The 25387-nt window shown below is 38.0% G+C and overlaps 1 protein-coding gene across 3 annotated transcripts in view; it reads right to left on the bottom strand.

Annotated features, from left to right (window-relative positions):
* Positions 1-25387, bottom strand: part of HELZ (helicase with zinc finger) — a 135043-nt gene that overhangs the window by 47452 nt on the left and 62204 nt on the right. For 2 of the 3 annotated variants that reach the window (XM_060763080.2, XM_060763082.2), the window contains 7 exons: positions 22247-22377; positions 18900-19079; positions 18340-18444; positions 12347-12525; positions 11354-11472; positions 8074-8219; positions 2186-2333 (listed from right to left, as the gene is read on the bottom strand). In XM_060763080.2, the coding sequence (XP_060619063.2) occupies positions 2186-2333; positions 8074-8219; positions 11354-11472; positions 12347-12525; positions 18340-18444; positions 18900-19079; positions 22247-22377 (1008 nt within the window). The remainder of the gene's footprint in view (positions 1-2185; positions 2334-8073; positions 8220-11353; positions 11473-12346; positions 12526-18339; positions 18445-18899; positions 19080-22246; positions 22378-25387) is intronic. The other variant, XM_060763081.2, reaches the window with a different exon arrangement.

Here is a 25387-nt window from a genome sequence, read left to right as displayed (position 1 = left end):
CAGACACAGTTGCTGTCATCTTCCAAAATCAAAGGACTTCTCTACGCTGCATATAGTCCAGATTATCAAAGCAGATAATCAACTTTATCTGCTTTGAATTGGATTATGAGTCTTCACTACCATATAATCCAGGTCAAAACAGATAATCTGGATTATATAGGGCAGTGTAGAAGGTGCCTGTGGCTAAAACTCCTAAAAGGAAAATAAGACACCAACAGAGCTGCAGAAGAGAGGGAGACGAGCTGGAGCTACAATGATCTATATCGCAGGATCTGATCCCAGATTATCTGCTTTAAACTGCATTATATGAGTCTAAACTACCAGACAATCTACGATAAGAAGATAGATCCTGGAATATAGGGCAGTGTGGAAGGGGGCCCAGTCTTCATCATGCCTTTTACAAAATGTTCTGTGCATTCTTCTAGATCAGTGTAGTTCTCAATCTGTGGGCCCCTAGATGTTTTGGCCTTCAACTTTCAGAAATCCTAAAAGCTGGTAAACTGCTGAGATTTCTGGAAGTTGTAGGCCAAAACACCTGGGGACCCACAGGCTGAGAACCACTGTTCTATCTAGATTGTTTCTAGCACATTATAGCAATATGGGACCCAAAAAAGCCTAGCATTTGAGTTAAGAGAGGCTTTGGCTTTCCAACATGTTTCTGTAATGAATGTTCTTAGTTCTTGGGTTCCATTTAATGGAAGTAGCATAGGACTTTCTCGAAGCAACATACACATTTGAAAGCAGCAGTAGAAAGGAGCTCATATATCAATATTTATTGGCATCTGGCTTTGACTACACATGACTCATCCAAAGGGACACAAATGTGTAGAGATGTCAATCAATGTTGATATATGAGCTGCTCGCCAATGGCCAAAAGGAGAATAGCTGATGTAATAGCGAATGGTACCTGACATGATCTTGAGCAAAATGTAATTATCACATGAATAGAAAATTCAAATTTACTCCAAAATATAACAAATGGATGAAAGGCACATTTCCTCTGTTTCTAGTTGATCACAATAATGGTCCTGCAGAAGTTAGTAGCTGAAAGGAGCAGCATCCTTTGGAAGAAAGATGTGTGTGTGTGTGTGTTTATGTTTGTGTGAAGAAGAGAGAGGGAAGGAGGAGAGAAGCACAACTGTGTTCATGGGGTTTTTGTGTCTCGTGGGAAAAAACAGATAAGAAACTTCAAAAGAATATAAAATAATGATCATGACACTGCTCCAAAGAAGAAGAAAAACTCAGAAAACCTAGGAAAGCAGGCTTTTTTAAAAGCTGCTTTTAAAACACAGGGATCAGACAGACTTTTAAAAGCTGGTTTGTAAGTTCCCAGCAGTTCAAAGATGTGTCTTAAATCAAAGGGAAAGGTATTGACAAAAAAACAGCAGGGTGCAAAAAGCCTGCCAAAGGAAGATGGCAAGGCGCCTCTAGATTTTTAGGTTTTGGACATGACTAGGCAGCTGTATGATCTGTGGAAATGCTGCCCATCTGATTTAGCATGATGTTGAAAGCAATGATAATACAAAATATGGCTGAATGTTGTTGATGGAAAATTATAAGAGAAAGGACTGCTAAGTAACAGAATTTCTGAGATGTTATGATGCACATGTATTTTCAGGAAATCAAAATAGCCAAGACAATAAAAAAGTGGCTGTTCCAATATATAGAAACAAACAACAAAATTATATTGTTCAAATTACTCTATGTTTTACCAAAAAAAACAAACCAATTTTCTATTAGTCCAATGGGATTTAGAGCTTTATTATTTCAAGTGTTTTAAGAATAAATTTTGTTTTCTTTTTGTCAAGAACAGAACTGTGAAAAATTGAATGGCAGTGGGGTTCTTGGGGCCTGCATACTGCTTTACAATCAGCCAGCTTGAAGGGCTATCTAATTCTTCCACTTACAAGACTACTTTATATTTAGAAGCCACAATTCGTATTGTCAATATTATTTTGCCAAAGAGTAATACAGCTGAAATACAAAACTGCGGCAGCTAATATTAAAGCAGTCATGTGAAAAGGCTTTTGACAAATCATACTAATTTCCAAATTAACATTTTTAAGATCATCATCTAAAACACTGAAGGCATAAAATAAAAGCTTTCTGGGAGAGCTAAGTTAATGACATGCAGCAAAAATTACAATGATCAAGAAAGCAATTAAAGGTGAAACCCAAGTGCTACCTCAGCATTGTTGTAAAAAGCAGTACTGTTTTTTTCTTGCACATCTTCTCCTCGTGCTGTGAAGAAAGTGAGTGGGTAGAAATCCTTGTGTGCTGGCTGTTTTCCACTTGCCATCAATTTGCCCTCATAGAAAAGTTCAGAAGTATAACTGCAGTGAAGAAAACATTATAACTTTAAAACTCAATGCCAAATAAAATTTAAAAGTGTTGCGCCGCAGTGACACAACAAGTTAAACCACTGAACTGTTGAATCTGCTGACCTCAAAGTTGGCAGCTCAAAGCCACAGGTTGGGGCGAGCTCCCACTATTAGCCCTAGCTTCTGCCAACCTAGCAGTTCGAAAACATGCAAATGTAAGAAGATTAATAGGTACCGTTTTGGAGGGAAGGTAATAAAGGTGCCCATGCAGCCATGCCACCAACACAACCAGGAGATGTCTATGGACAACAGGCTCCTCAGCTTGGAAATGGAACAAGAGAACCTCCCTATGGCCAGAGTTGAGAACTGCCTCCAGAAAGCAGGAAATGAAAGGGGAAGCCTTTACCTTTGTTCTGTGTGTTAGTATGTCATTGTCATTCCACTGTATTAAAGGCATTAAATTTTTGCATATCTGTGTATGTTGTAATCCGCTCTTAGTCCCCTCAGGGAAATAGAGCAGAATATAAATAAAGTATTGTTGTTGCTGCTGTTATTGTTATTGTTGTTGTTATCATCAATGTGTAAGATCTCCAGCTGATCCACACAGAGACAGTGGAAGTGAGATGGAAACAGATACACACAGAGGTAAGAGGATGAGAAAGGCACTAAAATGCTAGTCCCACAGACAGGCATGTAGCTGGGGGGGGGGGGGGGCTTGAGGGGCTTCAGCCCCCCCCCCCCCCCCCCCGAAATTCTCATGGTGGTTCGCGAAAAGGCCTTACTGGTGCATTATTTAAACTGTTATGTTTTTTCATATCATGATCTGATCACCATACTCAATATATCCCATATGCATGGGGGTATTGGGGTAATGATACAAAGGGTTTGCTAGGCTAGACACTCTTTCACTCAGACTCAGCCCCTCCCCCCGAAACTCAGCCCCCCTGACCCCCCCCTAAAAAAATTCACACACACACCCCCCCCGAAATGAAATCCTGGCTACGGGCCTGCCCACATAAACAGAAGGCAAACATTCTTCAGCCTGCATTCGGTTTCTCTCCCTAACCCACAGACTGGAAGAGCAGCTTCCTCCTCCTTCGGTTCCAGTAGGAAATATCCTAAAACTTAGTTTAGGTATTTATGGCTGGAGAACGAAAAGAGAAATAGCCAGTCATGACACTTGCATGTCTGCATTTCCTTTTCATACCAACAAAGACAAGAACAACAATAAGAAGAAAGGAATTTCTGCAGAACTCAGTGCTGTTCAGGACCAAGGACGGTGCATATTGCCAAGCAGTGCTACCCAGGCTGATTTGAGTTTTGTGACACTTCTGCACTTAAATTAGGGTGAATACGTCATGGTGAGAAAAATTACTGTTATCTGAGATACAATATTAAAGCACATTCTGAATATAAAACAGCTGAGAACAGAGAGAGTTTTGAAATGATGCCACAAAAAGCTAGAGAACAAAAGACAAGGGCAACAAAAATATATTGAAGGGTACTTGATATTCTCACATAAAAGAGATATAACATTTAAAATAACTAAGTGGGACAGGTGAGGAAAAGGAAAAGTGCATATGCGCACACACACACACACCTCTGAAGCTGAGGTGAAAGTCTGTAACATGGCCTAGATCAGGGATCCTCAAACTAAGGCCCAGGGGCTGGATACGGCCGTCCAAGGTCATCTACCTGGCCCTTGCTCAGGGTCAACCTAAGTCTGAAACTAATTGAAAGCACACAACAACAACAATAATCCTAGATCATCAGCCAAATGCAGGTCTACACTTCCCATTGAAATACTAAGTTTATATTTGTTAAAATTGTTCTTCATTTTAATTATTTATTGCTTTTAAGTGTTTTTTGCACTACAAATAAGATATGTGCAATGTGCATAGGAGTTCATTCATGTTGTTTTTCAAATTATAATTCGGCCCTCCAACAGTTGGAGGGACTGTGACCTGGCCCTCTATTTAAAAAGTTTGAGGACCCCTGGCCTAGAGACTGAAAATCCCACTGGACAGACTATTCTCCGAGGGCATAGCTACACTGGCTTTTTTGATCCAGGCCAAAAATGAAACAAGAAAACATAATTATTCAGAACAAAACAAGTCAACAGTTAGACTCCGAGCTAAACCGCCTCCAAGATGGTGATTGTTCTGTTGCCAATTCAATTGTGAACGGAAAAGCTTTGAGAGGAAATGTTTCCAGCAACGAAGCTTCTTGGATGCCTGTGCACAGCAGCACAAGTGCAGAGGAACAAATGAAGCAGGACAACTTGATTTCAATCACCATCCTGAACCCTATCCAGGTATTTTTGGCTACAAATGTGACCTGGAAGTCACCTTTTCAATTAAACCACCCATTTTTCCAACCTCATTTCTGTCCAGTTTGGCGATTACAGAGGGTTGGCAGTTGTTTTGAGGCATATTCCACATATTCCATACAAACAAGAGGAAAGGAGTATTTGTCCCACAGGCCACTCTTACCTCCAGGAAAACAAATATATTTTGTCTAGTCCTTCAAATGCACCTCATTGCAGCTGTTTCATCCTGTGCCAACCACACACACATGCACAAAGTCCATAGTCCTGCTGCATTATGAGTAGTTTCCTCATTTTCAATTTTTAGAAAATAAATAGGATATGGAGGCTTAATGGCCAGGGAGGAACTTGGGCCACAAACAGGTTGAGGCCACACGTCATTTGCCCTAACCCTGCAGTAATAAGTCCAGTACTCCACATGCTCCCTTACAAAGGCTTTTCAGTAAACATATGTAACTTTTTTCATCTTCTGAATCACGTAGACCAGGGGTGTGCAAACTTTCAAAACAGAGGCCCAGTTCATGGTCCCTCAGGCTGTTGGGAGGCCAGACTATAGTTTGAAAAAAACATGGACACATTCCTACATACACTGCATATGTCTTATTTGTAATGCCAAAAAATGCCCATGAAAAAACAACACAATACATAAAACGAAGAAAATTTTTAACCAACATAAACATACCAGTCTTTCAATGGGAATGGTAGTTAATTAGGATTGTTGTTGTATTTATTTATTATTTATTTATTTACAGTATTTATATTCCGTCTTTCTCACCCCACAGGGGACTCAGGGCGGATTACAATGCACAGATACATGGCAATATTCAATATACAGACAGACACAGAGGCAATTTAACATTCAAGCTTTCCGGCACCATGAAGGTAATTCTCGATTCCAGCCACAGGGGGAGCTGTCACTTCACCGTCCACTTGTGACACCAAGATCTTGATGGAGTACTTCCTCATTCTATTGCATGCTGCTGGAAGGTTTTATGGTGTTGTAAATAAGTTAAAATAGCCTCCCTGCATAAAGCTTTACCTAAATTTCATACTTGACAGATGCAACTGTCTTTCGGGCTACATGGTTGGGAGCTTACTCCGACCCGGGCTAGCTTCGAACTCATGATCTCTTGGTCAGTAGTGATTTAATGCAGCTGGCTACTAACTAGCTGCACCGCAGCCCAGTCCAGTATGTTTTCAGTGCCATAACCTGCCTCAGAGTCTGGTGGGATCTCCTTCACAGGAGATTTTTCAGCAGAGGTGGCATGGCCATCTGTCGGGAGGCTTTTGATTGTGGAAAGGGCGGCTTATAGTTGCTGCCTGGCTCTTCCCTTTTCTTCCCATGGGAGGAGCCACAGGGAAGGGCAGCTTTTTTGGAAAACACAGTGACTGCAACATGGGATGTAGGCAGGGTGGAGAGGAGAAGAAGGGAGGGAGGGAAGCCAGGCAGGCACTTGACCTCTGTGGCCTATCCTTCCCAGCCATGCAGCAGCAGAAACGGCAACACAGCAGCAGCAGTGAGCACCTGGGGCAATCAGGACAACTGGGGAGTCTTCCTTTGCAAATAAATAAAGAAAACGTTGTGGGGCAAGAGGGAGAGAGACAAGGAGCCACTGGAATGGGGTGCCCAAGGCTGGAACCACGTAATTGGGGTGAAGGAATGCACGAGGTCATTATCTCTCTCTCCTCCTGAGGAACCACCTTTTCAGAGACTCTGATGCCCAAGAAGGAAGGGAGGGAGGCTCAAGAAAGGGAAGAAGGAATGAAGCAAGAGAGGGAGGGGGAGGCCTGGAGAGAGAGAGCCACTGGAATTTTGAACAGGAGCCACAATTGGCCCCTGGGCCGGACTTTGGACATGCCTGACATAGACTATGCATGTATCTCTCAATATGTACACACACACACACACACACACATCAACAAATAATAATAGCTACTTTCATTTTTACTGATTTTTGGATGACTGGGTGCTGCAGTCTGTCATGGGATCACTGGGAGCCCTTCCACACAGCCATATAACCCATAATATCAAGACAGAAAATCCCACAATATCTGCTTTGAACTGAGTCCATACTGCCATATATCCCAGTTCAAAGCAGAAGATGTGGGATTTTATTCAGTTATGTGGAAGGGGCCTGGGTTGAAAACTTGCTCCCATACTTTCACAGTTGCCCAGCTATTTTTAGATAAATGTATTCATTCTCTAGTACTTCAGGATCTACATGTTTTTTAAAAAAGAAAAAATGGCTTACTTTTTATGCTTGTACTGATACTAATGGGTTTATTCCAAATCATTTCCAGGGATTCAGCAATACAATAAGCCTGCAGAGTATGACTAGATAACACATCAAAGAAGGGGAGACCACACATTCTTGTGATCTGCTCCTAATAATTTAATCATGGCTGAATTATTATTAGCTTTCTAATCTGTCAGTAGAAAAGCTTCAAGAATAGAGAAGATCCTAAATAAAAAATAACGCTGTAACTTGTCTTCTCGTTATTCAACATAAGCAGTGTCATTTTCTGTCCCCATTAAGCTTCATGTTTATCCATGAATAGTAAGCAGGTAAAAATGTTGTCACTCTCACACAGTGCCTAGCCAAAAAACTATTGGTCTGCTATACTGGCAATAATAATGCTAACATGGAGAGAACCGGGGAAGGGGGTGGTGTACGGATGTAGCGCCATAAAACAAGAACACTACTGTAGAAATTGGCCGCTGAAAGCTGGCTGATTTTGTGTCTTCTGAGAATGGCTGCATTTCTCTGCATTTTGGTAGCACACTGCACTAATACTAATCTATCCTTTGCCTCTTTTCAGCACTCACCAGATCCACCTTTATTCCTGTCGATCTCCTGCACCTTTAATATGCTTTTGCCTTAGACCCCTGGCACATTAGATACACTGCTTATCACATGTTATCACATGACATCTAGATATAAGGACTTCAGTCTCAAAGGATTAACACCCTTCCAGTTGACACAAAACATGATTTATTCTAAACACCCAACCAATCCGGATGTTCCCCACTGGTCAGCAGGTTCCATTTGGGGGGGGGGGGGGGGGGCACATAACAAAACTATGCTACCTTCCAAGAAGAGGTATTATTTTTTCAGCAGGCTCACAAGAGTGAGAATGGAGACATGAGTTAGGAACCAATTAAATCAACATTAGATCTCATAAAAAGAATATGTCAGCCAGACGACCACAATGCTCTTTACAATAAGCTTTCCCAGTCACACGGCAAAATAATGTTCGTAGATATTACTGTTCAAAATAAAGAAACAGTGCCGCTTTATTCTAATACAGGTTTTATGTGATTAAACTTCTTCTCTTTCCAATTATAGCAAATAATTTTTGAACGCTCTACAAGATACTTGCAAGAGCCAAGCAAAACTGTGATACAGTGAAAAAGTTCACACCTACTTGATGATAGCTTCATGGGAGCGATAGTTCTCACACAGCAAAATTCTGCATGGAAATTCTGCAGGGTAATGTTCATATAACCGATCAAGTAGCGAGACGTGAAGATTTCTCTCTCTGGCAAATTCACTATAGACAAATGGACTAAGCTGAAATAGAGAGGGGGGAGGGCAAAAGATGGTGTTGTTTATTTAACCTGATCACTGAATATCTAGAAAATTATCTCATGCTGTGTTGTAAAATAGCAGGAACGCTAATGGCAAACAATATTAAGCGCTACTGTTTATCTATGCTACTCTTCTGATTTTGTGATTTATGTTGTTTCACACTTTTTCACTTATTGACCCAAATTAGAGTAGACTTGTTCATTTGAACTTAATTTATGGCACTTTCAGTTAGCAGGACATATTCGTTTTGATCGCCCTATAGATAGAACTGTTAGATGTAGCTTAGTGCCTTTACCACTTTCTCATTTCTTTTCATTTGATATTTGTACCTCTCCCCTCCATTTTCTAATTTATCAATCTCTGTTTGACAGTTGTATTTGTCACCAACTACTCTCACTTATTCCACCTGATCTTCAATTACAGTTAGTTTTGATCTTCATTTCCTACTCTTGGAATGATTTTAACATGCATGCTAATTGTATTGCTGATTTAAGTACACAGCATTTTCATGACAGGCTCTTTCTGCTTCGCCTTTAGACAAATGATCTTATTCAGTTATTGATATCTAAATCATCTTAGATGACTTAAATCTTTAAAGTTTTTAACCCCAGCAGAGGTTAAGCTTTTCCATTTGAATTTCAACTGGCATGTGTTATCTATACGAGACTCCAGATATAACAGTACAGACTTCTTGAGAAATTCAAAGTTCTCTGCCTAAGAAAGGAGCAATGAGCTCTACACAGGACAACATTTGCCTAGATCGCAATAGAAGTTTCTTTGCTGATTATTATTATTATTATTATTATTATTATTATTATTATATTTAAACCCCACTTTATCTCCCTAAAGGGGACTCAAAGAGGCTTGACACAAAAGCATTGGTATCCAATTTAAAATATACAAATAAACAAACATTAAAACAGAATTAAACACAAACAACATTTTAAAATTCAGTTAAAATCCATCAAAACATATTCAAATTTAAAAACCATAGCATCCCCCGACTAGATCTTAAAACACCATCTTTAAATGCGTGTTTGCATAAAAAGATTTTAGCGTGCTGCCAGAAGGTCAGAAGGGAGGGGGCCATTGTGACTTCCCGGGGCAGGGAGTTCCAGAGTTGAGAGGCATCCACCGAGAAAGAAGGCCCGCTCTCTCATTCCCACTGAGATTGTGATAGAGGTGGGACCAAGAGAAGGACCTCTCCTGAAGATCTCAAGGGCCCAGGCAGATTCGTACATGGGAATGCACTCAGTCAAATCGCTGGACCTGTACTGTCTAGGGCTTTAAAGGTCATAACCAGCATTTTGAATTATACTTGGCAACAAACTGGCAGCCAGTGGAGCTGCTGCAACAGAGGTTATTCACTCCCTGTAGGCAGTCCCAGTGAGCAACCTGGCTGCAGCTCTTTGGACCGGCTGAAGCTTCCAAGCACTCTTCAGAGGCAGCCCTACATAAAGCGCATTACAGTAATCCAGACGGGATGTAACTAAGGCAAGTACCACGGTGGCCAGATCTGGCTTCTTAAGGAACGGACACAGATGGCACACAAGTTTTAATTGTGCAAAGGCCCTCCTGGCCACCGATGATACCTGGGCCTCCAGGTTCAGCGCTGAGTCCAGGAGAAACTCCAAACTGTGGACCTGTGTCTTCAGGGGTGAGTGCGACCCCATCTAGCACAGGCTGAATTCCCATTCCCTGATCTACCTTCTGGCTACCTTGTCTGGATTAAATTTCTTCTTTTTTTTTTTTTTTTTTTTGCCCTCATCCATCTATTAGAATCATAGAATCATAGAATCATAGAATCAAAGAGTTGGAAGAGACCTGATGAGACACTGGATTTGAAATTTGCCTGTGTTTGACTACTCTTTGTCCATGGTCCCCATATGACCAAGAAAAAGAGTGGCCTTCACCTATATTGATATCTCTCAAGACCAGTTTTCCAAACTGTGTCTCACAACATCTGAGTATGTCAGCTACAGTGTGCAGGTATGTTGCCTGAACGTACAAGAAATGACAAAAGTCTTGGAACTCTATATTATCTTACAAATCATATGTTTAAAAAAATATAAATGAGACATTTTTATGTGATATGTTATGTCCCCATATATTTCATTATTACAGTTTAGGTCTGTATCTTTTATAAGGGGTTGGCTTAACTTCTAGTTTGCTAATAAAATTGAATGATTATATCACCAAGTGATGCATGTCTAAAAAGTGTGTCACCAACATGAAAAACCTGGAAAGCTCTATCCTAGAGTTTTCCATGTTGTGACAACAAAAACATAAGCCTGTGTTTAATGTTGTCACATGTCTTCTTCTGTACGATTTTTAACATGTCTTCCCAATGAAGAAGCCAGTGAAGTCTCAAAAATCTGCATTATTATGTTGTGGGGTTTTTTTGGTTGGCCCAATAAGAGTATCACTGTTTTGTAGACTTTGGATTTGGGTACATCATTCACCACCAGTGAACACAATCTGAATTTATTTCTCTATTTCCCTTTTGGCTCTATCCATCAATATTCTATTTAAATATTTCCATCTCTTCTTATATTCATTCTGATCATTTTCTCATATTATTCGTTGGACAACAATCTTTAACTTTCTTCAAACATATGTTTATTTATGTATTTATCATTTTGAATTTCATTCTACATTATCCCAGAAGTATCCTATCAGATTATGTATGTTAGAGAAGAATTAATTTTAAATGTAGATGGCAACTTAGTCAGGGGTTGCTGTGTTTTTAGTTTGAATATGTATTTACAATTTTAACTGCATTTTAATACCAATGATATTTAATTCTGTTTTAATCTTTATATTTGCAGATTTTAAATTGTATTGAAATGCTTTTAATGTAAGCCGCTTTGAATCTCCTTATGAAGAGAAAAAGCAGGGTATAAACCAACATAATAATAATAATAATAATAATAATAATAATAATAATCTAAAACAGTAAAAGAATGGCTTGTCAAATGCTAACTATTGGATTATGTTTCATTTCCTTACCTACTATGTCATACTGCATGTCTAAGAATGTAGTGCAGAGCTTTGCAGGTTGTGAATATAGATTACACTTCTTTGGTTATCTTATATAAGCTAAGTTCAAGACTTACTTGCATATGATCTCCAGCCAAGACGATTCTTGTGTATTTATTTGCTAGTGCTAGAGGCATGATAGTCTCGCACTCCATTGCCTGTGCAGCTTCATCTAACAGTATATGTGTAAAAAACCCTACAAAATCAGACAAAATCAGACAAAATGTTAATTACAAAGTGATCGAAGTGGTGACAATCCTACGAAAACAACTAGATTCAGTTCTGTGAATCCAGGTGAAAACTAATTAACAACAATAACATATGCTGTAAAATGGGTGGATTAGCAAGTCATTTTTCGTTAATAAAGAGCAAGAAGTAACAGCTTTTTCTTGCCATCCAAGATGAGATCAGCAAAGCTTCAATATTAAAATATTCCCTAAAACAGAATATAGCTCCTGATAATTTTTTTCCACACAGATTTTCCAAACCCTGCTGGAAATTATTAAAAAGTAAGGCAAGATCTGTGTGTTCTGTCAACATGTATACAACAAGTCCTGAAAGACTTGGCCAAAAACACCCATCCATTTCAAATTCATACAGTGAAATAAATCCAGACTTCTCACACACAATGACATACAATGTATGTGATTTTCCTGTATGAACATGGGTCTAATTCAATTTGACTTGGAAAGAGAATTCACAAAACCACTGATCTGGAATTATTACACTACCATTTGACAATTATTCTATAGTGCTGCCCCCCCCCCCCCCCCCCCAATGCTGATGAACACGTATATGCAAACACTGTGGCATCAAACATCTGGGCATCCTCTGGGCAATTTCCTTGTAGATGGCTAATTCTCTCACACAGAAGCGACTTGCAGTTTCCCAAGTCGCTCCTGACATGCAAAAAAAACCAAAACACTGTGGCAGCTTAACTGGAAATGTGGACTGAGGTGTTACCAGTTAACAAATCTACTTAACCACTTTGGATAAAAAAAATGAGATTTCAAAATGTATGACTTTCAAAGAAAGAAACAGAGAAACATTTATTATGCACATTTCCTCACCTGGCTCAAGATCCAGCTGACACAGATATTGCGAAGTATTCAAAGTAACCACTACAACTCGCTGCTTAAGAATGTCTTCCTTTTGGGGCATTAGAAAGGTGGAATGTGTGCTTGAAATCAAACAGTATTGATGCACCACTGGGTGGACAGTTTTTACCCAGCGATTTCGAAAATACACCCTGGAAAAGAGGAGAAGCTCTTACTTTGTGACGAAACACACATGTAATTAACTTTCAACTTTTTATGTTATCTACTTCTAATACCATCTAATGCATTATAAATTGTGTTCTCTAATGCACATTCCACATTCATTTAAATTATGTTTTAATATAGGTTATCCCATAACAAGCCATACCATTTTAGCCTGAAACTTCCAAGTATTCACAATGTATTTTGGATACCTACTTCTGTAATATGTTAAAATATTGTCACAGTGATCAACTATAATCATGCTATTAGTAGAGGTGATGGCTAGAACTTATAGTTGTGAAATTAAAAACAAAACAAAATATGTACAGACTGAAACTACCATACTTTATTTCAGTGGTGTCAAATTTGTGGCACACTGAGTTCCTAGCTATTGGACAAGCTGGGAAGGGCTTCTGGGAGTTGGAGCCCCAAATCCCTTGCCTTTATAGCCACTCCTTCATCAACAGAATTACAGTAGAGTCTTGTCTATCCAACATAAATGGGCCAGCGGAACATTGGATAAGCAAAAATGTTGGATAATAAGGAGGAATTAAGGAAAAGCCTATTAAATGTCAAATTACGTTATGATTTTACAAATTAAGTATCAAAACATCATGTTTTACAACAAATCAACAGAAAAGGCTGTTCAATATATGGTAACGTTATGTAGTAATTACTGTATTTACAAATTTAGCATCAAAACATCGCAATATATTGAAATAGCTGTGGATCTGGGCTGGAGACAGACTGCGTTGGATAATAGGGAACATTGGATGAGCGAAGGTTGGATAAGCGAGGCTCTACTGTATCTCTGAACAAAAAAAGCATATACAAGCACTATGGGCTACTGGGAACATGTGTTCAAAATCATTTAAGACGTTAACAATGAGACCAGAAGAACAGAAAACCTGGTAGAATGCATTTGTGCAAACACTCCAACTGTCATAAGGATGCAGGGCCTAAGATATCCCAAAAGACCATCTAGGTATGAATTGTAAAAACTGATTGTCATTCATAGCCTAGCTGTGTATCTGCTCTATGAGGACAGGGCGCTGGCTGTCTCCAGCAAGAGAAGTTGATCCTATTGTTTAGGATGCATATATAAAACCCAGCAGTATGCCCTACATGTCTTAGGCCCTATTTTCTGACTGGCCCATTTTTCTACTAGCTTTGATGGATGAGATTCTCTTTGAAAATGACTCCAATAAGCTGCTTCTGGCACTGAAGGATGTCTCGAGACCACTAAGTTTAGCAATTGTATTGCTGTGGGCATCATTTAGCCTTAGATAAGATGCTCCTATTTCACCATACTGAAATACATTCTTGCTTTTCCATTGTTAAGCCTTAGTAAGAACTATTAGTAGACTTTAACATTTTCTTATCTTGTAAAAAAAAAAAGGAATACTTAAATATACTTTATTATGTAAATGCAATGCTGCAAGCTGCTTTACCATGGGAAAACAACACTGATGGATTTCATAAAGACCAGAATATATCAACATTTTACTATTGAAAACTGGACTTCAAAATGATGAACCCCATAGTCCGTAGCCCAATAGGGATGAATTAGGGTTATTTTCATTCAACTCCCTGGAGCACTGCACAGACACTCTACGCACATCAGACTACAGGATATGGCGACACCTTAGTTAACATAATCCCCTCACAATACCCCAAGAAGACATATGAAACATATAATCAGCTTATGCAAGAGCCTCTGGGTCTTTTCCTGTTTTTTCCTGACATGATCTGGTTTATTCTTGGGAATGTTATCTCTCTCAACAAATCAGACCCCCCCCCCCTTTTCTGGGGTTCCAACTGAAATTATCAATATCCTGAATATCTTTTGTTTACTTGGCTGGCAGCCATTGTATTAATTGGAGCTGGAACATCAAAACTCATTTTAGGCCATTATCATATCTCCTACCTTACTGCATTCCTTTTTGCTCTCACCCCTCTCATGGGTGGATCAATAAATGAACACAAATCTTCTATAGGATAACTATTTAATATGGCAAGACTTCAGAACCTTGGACCTATCAGGAAGTGGATCCTTGCCGACACCATTTCAGACTAATCAGGAGCCAGCGCGATAGACTTAAAAGGCTATGGAAGTACTATAAATAATTCTGTACATCAGTTCCTTTGGAGTGCTATATCTGCTGACATCCTCTTTGGCCATTCAGAATAAAGCCTGAAAAAGTTTAGCCTATTTTCATGTTGGCCTTTACCTACTGCCAAATTGTGCAGGTCTAAGCTAAATGATCCCCCCCCCCCCCAAGTCTAGCATAGTTATGTCTCAAAACTGTAGTCAAACAATTATCTGAGTGTATCCTTTTGAGCACCACCCCCCCCCCCGTGGCACAGTGGGTTAAACCACTGAGATGTTGAACTTGCTAACCATAAGGTTGCCGGTTCGAATCCGAGGAGCAGAGTGAGCTCCCACTGTTAGATTCAGCTTGTCAACCTTGGAAATGTGAGTAGATCAATAGGCACTGCTTCTACAAGGTAATGGCACTCAATGCAGTCATGCTGGCCGCATGACCTTGGAGGCTTTCCATGACCTTGGAGGCGTCTATGGACAACACCGGCTCTTCGGCTTAGAAATGGAGATGAGCACCAGAATTGAATGCGACTAGGCGTAATGTCAGGGGAAACCTTTACCTTTATCTTTTTGAGAGTTCAGAAATTAATAGATTCCATCCCATAGCTTAAAATTGTGTTTAATTAAAAATACTCCTTTAAACCATGCATACCCATACCCATATGTATATATATATATCTAACGAGAAATCCAAAAAGGAAGGAAACTCTCTACATTAACTCAACATAACTCAGAACATATGCTGAAAACAGTCAAGACTTTGTGATAATTATAGTCCAACTGTAAGGTCATATCTAAAAAGCTATTTGAGTATTTCCCATTTTAGGTTGCATTCAACCTCATTCTTACTGTTTGATTCTTTTGGTTCTCAGTGATCACAGAGTTTCTTGCTCTTCAAGACTTTCTTGCCTTCCTTTTAAGAGCACACAGTTTGAGCCTATTATTCAGATTTACTGTTAGATCACTGTCACTTTTTTCTTTAAAATGTCTGTCTGTGTTATCCTGCCACATTCCCCTCTCAACTCATTTCCTCTTCACTTTCAATGCTAAGAGTTTCTTCCAAGCCCTCTTTTTGATGAGTCCTTTGTTGATCTAGATTTGTGTCTCTGCCCTTTTTCTCAGTTCTCTCTTTGTATTTAACTTTCCTTCGGGTTTCTCTCTTTCTGTTTATTAACCTTCCTTGCCACATCAGCCAGGTCAATTTCTTGGTATCCAGCTTCCTCCTTGCTAGCCAAAGTGCTATACACAGGGTCCTAAGAGCAAAGACTGCTTTTCTCCCTAAATAGCTGGATTTTCCAGACCATTGTACAATGTTAAGACAGATTCTCAGATGAGAAGATTTACTAAAACAAGTGAAATACTTTACGGACTGAAGCAAACATGTAGTAATCTTTTAAATTATTTCTTTAATTTACAGGAGAAAGAAAAGTTGGATTATCTTTTTAATACAGATTATGTATTTACTTCTGCACATTTTCCAAATATACTCCATCTAATTCAAGGCTTAAAACTAGGCCCAGTAGTGTGCACTTAAAAATCTGCAATACTATCCTCTTTTGAGGCTACTATCACTGGAAGGCAACAGCAAACCCTCTCTGAATAAAACTTGCCAAGACAAATCCAATATAGGTTTATTTTAGGGTAATAATTAAGTCGGAAATGACCTTAAGACACACAACAACAACAACAACAACAACAACAACAAACAAAACCCATTTCTCTTGGAATGGCATTAAAAGATGAAATGCATTCATCATATTGACTCTAGAGCAGGGGTTCTCAAACTAAGGCCCGAGGGTCAGATACAGCCCTCCAAGATCATTTACCCGGCTCTCGCTCGGGATCAACCTAAGTCTGAAATGACTTGAGAGCACAAAACAACAACAATCCTATCTCATCAGCCAAAAGCAGGCCCACATTTCCCATTGAAATACTAATAAATTTATATTTGTTAAAATTGTTCTTCATTTTAATTTTGTATTGTTTTAAAGTGTTTTTTGCACTACAAATAAGATATGTTCAGTGTGTATAGGAATCTCTTCATGTTTTTTTTTCAAATTATAATCCCGCCCTCCTACAGTTTGAGGGACTATGACCTGGCTCTCTGTTTATAAAGTTTAAGGACCCCTGCTCTAGAGGATAGGAAGAGCATTTTCCACTGTTATTAATAAACAGATTTGCCCCTTCCACACAGCTGAATAAAATCCCTCATTATCTGCTTTGAACTGGAATATTTGGCAGTGTGGACTCAGATAACCCAATTGAAAGCAGATATTGTGGGATTTTTCTGCCTTGATATTCTGGATTATATGGCTGCATGGAAGGGCCCTTAAAGGACATTTATTGATCTGAAATACTCCCCATCAGTGTAAAACAAAATTTGATGCTCTAAAGATCAACTGCCACTATAAAATTATATCTGATCATGTGGCAAGAAACACTCTAAGAAGAATTCCAGTTTCTCAGAAAGAGAGCCCTTAATGGCTCTGTTTTCCCAGTAGGCTACAGATGAGGCAGGGATTCTGATTCTAAGGTATTCTTAAAGCAGAAGATGGCATACTTTGCTAGGGATCCAATACTGCCCTGAGTGTATGTAAAATTATGCCAGTGTACTAATGATACATGTTTGCTTCACTCCCAAAGCAACACAACTAGCAGGCAATAGGGCATATTCCAACAGTGGAGCAGAAGTATAGCTAGAAAACAGGAGATGGATATCTGGAAGTAAGGTGGCTGTTTCTTTCTCAATGCTGTATAACTTACAGACAGATACTGCCCAGGTGAGGGCTGCGTCAACTACTACTTGGTCATGGAAACGCACATCCAGTGCTGTCATATTGCAGTTGCATGGAAGAGGCTTGTGTAAGAAGGCAATGTATATCTTACTCAATAACATCCCTGAACATAAGCTCTGATTATGCCAACACATACCACACTATCCTGGCTAAATAGCAATGTAGCATCCGTCATTACCAAAAGAATGAATACTACTATCACTTCCAATGGAATTCTGTCTTTTAAAAAATATATACTTTTCTAAAATCAGGACAGTGGCATAGCATGTTTAATCAAACTTAACAGGAGGATTGTCAAGTAAATGAACTCTGATCTTAAATTCAACATTTGCCTATTATGAAATTAAATTTTACATATTCTAGATATACATAAATATGTAGCAGGGGAACGGAATCATTTCTGGCTCGCAAAGGAAGGAATTAAACTCTCCTCTGTGATTTCCCCCTTAATTCCCCTAATACCCAAGGCAACTTCACTTAAATACATAAATAGCTTCATATAAATTTGCATTCTTCTCTAAATATATAACAACTCTGACAATCATTTTCCCCAGATTGACATTTTCCCCTGATTTAAGAAACATATTTTCCAAAAACAAAATGCAATTGCTATCAGATTTCTTGTAAAAACTGGAGCTTTTTAGAGGATAATAATTCACTTTCTTCAGTTAGAAAAGCTCATATATCCACATTAGAAAGGCTTAAAAAAGGATGTCTTTATCTTTAATGCATGAAAAACATACACACTAAAATTGTTCTGTTTTGCATTTTTGTCTCCAAGTTATGCAAACAAACTGTTTTTAAATGCCAAAAAGCTTGAAAATGCTGAGGCTTTTCAACACTATTCTGAGTAGACACCTTTTCTTAAGATAGTGTAGAGATACATAATAAACCTTAAAAAATACCTGAGAGGTCTTGCCTCGGGATTGCCTGCTTCTACATATGGATGTAAATAATCCTTTATGTAGAGATCAGCAGCACTATTAGAATGGGTGCAAATGAGAATCCTGCTGGAATAAATGGTGCAAATAAAAAAGCAATGAAGAAACAGAAATCATTAAAAGCAGTAAAAATACAAAAAATAGTGACAAACCCCCCATTCCAGTCAAATTAATCTGACAATTTTATGGGTAAAAGACCACTTTTAATTTCTGTGGGAAATTTCAACACAGCTTTAAAACTCACTTTACATTTCGAGTGGTTTTAAAATACTCTATATTGTTGTAACTTTATATAAGGCACAACTTTCTAAATAAAACATTATACAGTTGTTCCACTAGTCTCCAATTTTAATTCATTTTTCCAAGAGGAGACTACTCCTTCAGACTATTGAATTCTTCCCTCAATATCTACACAAAACAATGAAGGATGGAATTTTTTAAAGCTGGATGGAGATTCTGTACTGCTACTTCCCCCTTAAGTATAGAGTATCAATTATTTCCAGTTAAATACCACCCCATCTCACCTAGTCTCATGCTGCTGGAGTATGTGTTTGACTGCCTGAGCCAAAGTGAAGGTTTTGCCTGTCCCGTAGGGACCGATGATAAGAACAGGAGGCAACTGTATTGTGAGTGGAGTTGTGATTGCCAAAACAGCCTCTTTTTGCTTGGCATTGAGCCTAGGATCCAATTGTTCATCCCACTGTCTGCACAAAAGAAAGTAGAACACTTTGTAATATAAAAATGCGATACATTAAGAAAAAACAACTTCCTATATAGGTTGAGTATCTCTTGTCCGAAATACTTGGGACCATAAGTACTTTGGATTCTGTAACAATTGATTCAACCATCTGTGTCTTGGAGGATGGGGAGAACATTTAAAAAAAAAACTCTGACTTTGCCGTTTTTCCTATGCCATTGTGTATAATGGGACATTCCTAGATTTCGAGCATTCCTGGATTTTGGTATCCACATGTGGCTCTGGAACCAATTCCCAGGAAATATCAAGAGTGCACTTTATTTGAATGTGTGTACATAAAAAGATATCTTGGAGATGGGTTCTATGTCTCAACACAAAATGTTTCATGTATACATTGCTCACATAGTCTGTACACAGTTTTATACATTATTGTTTTAATAATTTATGTTATGAAACAAACTTTGTGGGCATTGAACCATCTATCACAGTGGTTCTCAACCTGTGAGTCCCCAGATGTTTTGGCCTTCAACTCCCAAAAATCCTAACAGCTGATAAACTGGCTGGGTTTTCTGGGAGTTGTATGCCAAAACACCTGGGACTCCCAGGTTGAGAACCACTAATCTATCAGAAAGCAAAGGTTTCACTAAACAATTTTGGAGGATTCCAGATTTCCAGATAAGCATGCTCAATTTGTATCAAGCAGAGATGCATCTGAATCAAAACTATTCCAACACATTCCCATTCCATTATTATTATTATTATTATTATTATTATTCTGAAGCAAAAACACAGTATGATACAGCAAATGAGATATATATGCTGGATTTCATATCACAAAATCACATGTTTATGGGATAACTATTTAAATACAGCAAGCTAGCTTTTATATGTGTACTAGGAAGATGAGTATTTTTTTTAAAGACTGGCACTTTCCTCCACAGAATGACTTCTGACTTACTTATTGGTCACATCAAAATTCACACTTTGGGCTCCCAAATGTGCTCTTTATTAATATGTGAGGTCAACTTATATATAGGCATATACGGTAAATTCCATACATGCTAGTGTTCAGACATGACACTAAAAAAAAGAAAGTAAAGAAGCTACCACCCATTAACATGCATATCACTACAATATGAAGTCTGCAATAATTTTATGTGAGTCTTTCTGTATAATCCCTGGAAGCTACTCATTTTCATTTCTCCTGAATCCCTTTTATGCCTCTCCAAGACCTTTATTGGAAGACAGGAATATGGATTATCCTTTTTATAGAAGGACCACTAGCAGTGCCTTCTCTTGTCTCATGTGAAAAACTAAGCAATTTAATGCTGCAAAAGCATAGCAAACACAATTGTTTTGGCTGTGGCATTGTTCAAACCAATTTACTTATTACAGGACCAGCTCTTGCCAAGTAGGCCTTATATTATCTATTATGTGTGCACATATAAACGGCATAAAATAGCATAGAAATTATTCATAAGTAATCACCCTGTTAGGTGCTTGCTAATTTATCCTGCTTAATGAACATATTTTCTGGAACTGGGTCATCCCAGTATACAACTTATTAAATAAAGTTGCTAACAACAAGAAAAGCAACAATAATAGCCAGGTGATCTGGTTCCATCCAGGTGTAATAGGCTGAAAAGGTGTTCTTTTCGTAATTAACTTTCAAGACTTTTCTTCCAATATTTTCTAATTGCACTAAAATCAGAGTCTCCCACTTAAAAAAATACCTGGGAAACAATACAGGCTTTAATTATGATAATTTTATGTGGCAGATCTTACATTATGAATGAATGTCCACTAGTTAACAAGACTATCTCTTCTCCCCGCAGCTCCCTATGCTTTATTAAAACCTTTCTGGATGATCCCCAAACATCTGGAACAGATTTTGAAGGAGTGTGCAGGACTGCAGTCGAGAGTGGGGATCCCCACCTCTGTACTAGAAGTCATACTGAAAACAGGAGGAAATTAATGAATTCTATAGTATATTTTTCCCATCCATTTATTTCTCTGGATTACACAGTTTTACCCCATGTAAGTTTATTTTGGGCAGAGCCCAATGCAGACATGAGCATGAACCCAGGGAGGCCTGTTTACATGTCTATCTAGGAAAAATGTCATGTTCTGGGAGAAAACACCATTCCCTCTCACATTTTTGTTAGTTTTTTGAATGATGTTCTTATTTTACTTTAACACCTGATTACTCACATCTCAGAATTGCTTACGTTTATTATTCTAGACAAAATACTTGCACATTAAATATATATATACACTAAAAGCTTTCAGCAATTGTTAAAATTCAGGAGTTGTTAAATTTGCTGTCCTATATCAATTGAATTGAAGTTAAAATGAGCTAAATTGGACACTTTTCTTTACAGCTTGTTCCTTTTTGTTCTGCCAGGATTTGTTTGTTAGGGCTTGTAGTTCTTTGACATCCTTGTTTTGCTCTGGTTGTTTTTCTACTTGTCAAGAAACACTCCACATGGTAAGTGGCTGAAACTGTTTGTAATGTTCAGGTGACAGTACTGCAGCAGTGCGTGGGGGGAAAATGACCAAAATGTGGCTTTGGGGGACTAGAATGTCCCATGCCAATGTGTGAGAATGACATTTCTTTCTGCCTCCACCAATTAAGTATCTGAGCTTACAAAGTAAACATGATGTGGCACTGATTAAAAATAATTCTGTGAGGCTCACTACATCCTAAATTGGAGAATGCATGACTAGATCAGTTAGATGATTAGCCATAAGATGCACCTATCTCCACCAATTCAGTCTGTCATTATTCTTCCAGTTTAAACAGATTGAGATGCCAGTCTGTTTGACTAGACTGTCATAACAACAATACGCCCTTGAGATAAGACAAACATGCAAAGGTAATTATATATGTAGACATTATTTGCAATGTGATATGGAAAGGTGAATGCATTTTCTAAAGCAGCTTCACTCATAAAGGTTGTAATTAATTGCAACTTCCTTTTCATAAGAATAGAAGAAAAAGATTTCATGAGTCTAAGGTTCATAGGCTAACTCAGACTTAATGTTGACAGTCTTTTTTGTTACAGGAGAAGAGTGTCATATACCACAGAAGCATGCATGAGCCATCTGCTACTATGAATGCAGAATAGTATCGATTTACCACCTTCCAGTATTAAAGCATTCTCATGTTTGTACCTGTTGGGGCTCCAAGGTATTGTGGGAGTCATGCTGATATCTGGAAAGAGAATACTGTTGTCCTTGATCCTATCCAAAGCATAATGCATTTCACAGAGGGGTAAGCGGTTTAACTGAAACTGAAGTTCAACCTACAGTGCATAAAAATTAAAAAAAGAATGAATGAGAGCTGTGCCAGAAAACAGGCAATTGCAAAGTGTAATGGTGAGAACTTGGTTCAATAAAACTACTGCAATTACCTATGCCAATATATTCATGAAAATTATGGGCAAAATTGGGGGTGGGATCCTTATTGGTTTTTTTATAAAATTTTCAGTTATGAGAACATTATTGTGTGGCTTTCTTTAACTAATAGAATCTATTTAGCTCTTTTATAACTCAGCAATGTATATTATCATACAGAAAACACCCTTCTCAGGGAAAAAACACATTCAGAACACTTACAGAGTCAAAACCCGATTACTCACAAACTCAAAACATTCTTTAAAAATGATTCAATGCAATAAAACTTATCAACAACATGATTCAGTGTACCTCTGCAAAACAATTAATTTTTTACAAGGTAAAGGTAAAGGTCTTCCCCTGACATTATGTCCAGTCGTATCCGGCTCTGGGGGTTGGTGCTCATCTAAGAGCCAGTATTGTCTTTAGACACCTCCTAAGTCATGTGGCCAGCATGACTGCATGGAGCAGCGTTACCTTCCCACCTATTGATCTACTACCATTTGCATGTTTTCGAACTGCAGAACCTGGCGCTAATCCCCAGATTCGAACCTGCGACATTTGGGTCAGCAAGTTCATGAGCTCGACACTTTAAGTCACTATGCCACCAGGGGCTCCAAAGTGACTTTTGCAAAGTCACAACTAAATGGGAAAATATTTTTGAAGGGCAATAAATACAATAAAAAAATTTTTTTTGCATCCATGTAGGAATTTGGACCTACGGGAAATATTTAATGAGATTAGAATAATGAAAGCTGGAAATAGAAATTAAAAATAAAATAAAATTACTTATAACCTAGACCAGGGGTCCTCAAACTATGGCCCGGGGGCCGGATATGGCCCTCCAAGGTCATTTACCCGGCCCTCGCTCAGGGTCAACCTAAGTCTGAAATGACTTGAAAGCACACAACGATGACAACAACAATTCTATCTCATCAGCCAAAAGCAGGCCTACATTTCCCATTGAAATACTTTTAAGTTTATATTTATTAAAATTGTTCTTCATTTTAATTATTGTATTGTTTTGAAGTGTTTTTGAACTACAAATAAGATATGTGCAGTGTGCATAGGAATTTGTTCATGTTTTTTTAAATTATAATCCAGCCCTCCAACAGTTTGAGGGACTGTGACCTGGCCCTCTGTTTAAAAAGTTTGAGTACCCCTGACCTAGACGGTCTTTCTGGCATAGATTACAGTTTATATAAATAGTTAATGTCACTGTAAATATAAAGAAGTGGTTATGACTTAATTATAACAAATAAGTATCCAAGAGAAAAAACACATTTCCAGAAATATTACAACTTACAGAAATACTAACATTTTAAAAACAAAATTTAAAATGAATTTGGAAATTAATTCAAACCACTATATTGCTAACAAACTGAAGAAACACAATTTCTTTGAGAAATTCAGTAAAAACACAGTGATTGTTCATAAAAGTTTGAAATGAACATAGCATTAATTTTACATTATTACGTAAAAAGACAAATTTTCGCAATCAAGTACTGAATGAAAAGTTCCCTCTGAAACAGAAAAGTGTAAACACTGATAGTCAGTTTTAGAAATATTGTGAATAGACTTAGTAATTATTTCTCTAGACTTAGTAGTTATTACTACAGCCACAATTTAATTTTACACAATTAAGCAAAGAATTACAACCAATATTTTGGGTATTCTGCTGATGCACGGAGTGTTACCCTTAATTGATAATTCATTAGATTGGAGTACAAGGAGATGTTTAAAGGGTTTTTTTCCTGGTACACTATGGAAAAAATCCCACATGTCTGTATTATTTATCTGTGATCTAATTAACTTATAACAATCTTTTGTTTAACCATAAAGTGTTTGGGTTGCTGTGTTGCCTTGTTCCATTTTTCCATACAGCCAGAAAAACTCACAGTAACCCAGTGATTCCGGAAAGGAAAGCCTTCGACAACATAAAGTGTTTATCCACAATTGCCAAAGTGCCAATAAAAGAATGTGTCATAGGTCATTGTTAAATCAAGCCAAAGTAATTTTAGGATAACAAGAAGCAGAAGCCTCTATTAGATGAACTCATCACAAAAATCAATGTTATTTTCAGTCCTCATTACTATCGAAATATTTGATAACAGCATTAAAACAATCATTTTAAAATAGGCAACACTGAAGTAGGCTATGAAATCTTGAAAAGAAAAAAAATAATATAGATCAAGGTCAGAGTTCTTTTGAATGCAGTATTTTAAAAATGAATGTCCTTTCCAATGCAATCCCGCAGAATTATAATAAGTGTAATAAGGTACCACAGAAAGATGTCTCAGTTTGGGGCAACACAATCCCTTTAAAATATACTGCCAAATTTGAAAAAGAAAGTAGGTTAACTCCTTACATAAAAACACCTCCAAACAGAAACTATTTATTAACAGAAAGGAGCACACACCTCAAACTGTCCCTTACATTTCTAATTCTATTAGTGTTACTTTTCATTTTTTCTCACTGCAAAAGTGCACCTGGCCTACCTTATCCCAAACCCTTAAACAGACAGAAAGCTAGAAAGGCGTGGGCATCTGTGGGAGAAGATTCACAGTGTGTTCTAGAAAAATATGCTGGAGAGACTTTTAAGTGGAAGGAATTTGGTAGCCCAAATTCGTTGATCAACTAACCTGAACTAGAAGAAGGTACATATGTAATTCACTTACCAGCAATAATGTCTCACAAATATATCCAAAAGCTATCATGCTGTCAAGATCCAGTGATCTACAGGGATAACTATAGTTATGGACTAGACAATTTAGAAATTTGGCTACTACATGCAGGGACAGCAAAGAATTTAATAAAGAAACCAGCCACAGAGGACATTGTGCATATTTTGTTTGATAGTTGTACATATGCCAAGCTGAGAGCTCAATATTTACAATCGCTTTTGGTCAGAACAACCAA

The sequence above is a fragment of the Anolis sagrei genome, chromosome 2 (assembly GCF_037176765.1).
Source record: "Anolis sagrei isolate rAnoSag1 chromosome 2, rAnoSag1.mat, whole genome shotgun sequence".
NCBI lineage: Eukaryota > Metazoa > Chordata > Lepidosauria > Squamata > Dactyloidae > Anolis > Anolis sagrei.
The sequence above is the reverse complement of the archived record's forward strand: the minus strand, read 5'-3'. Positions and strand labels throughout refer to the sequence as shown.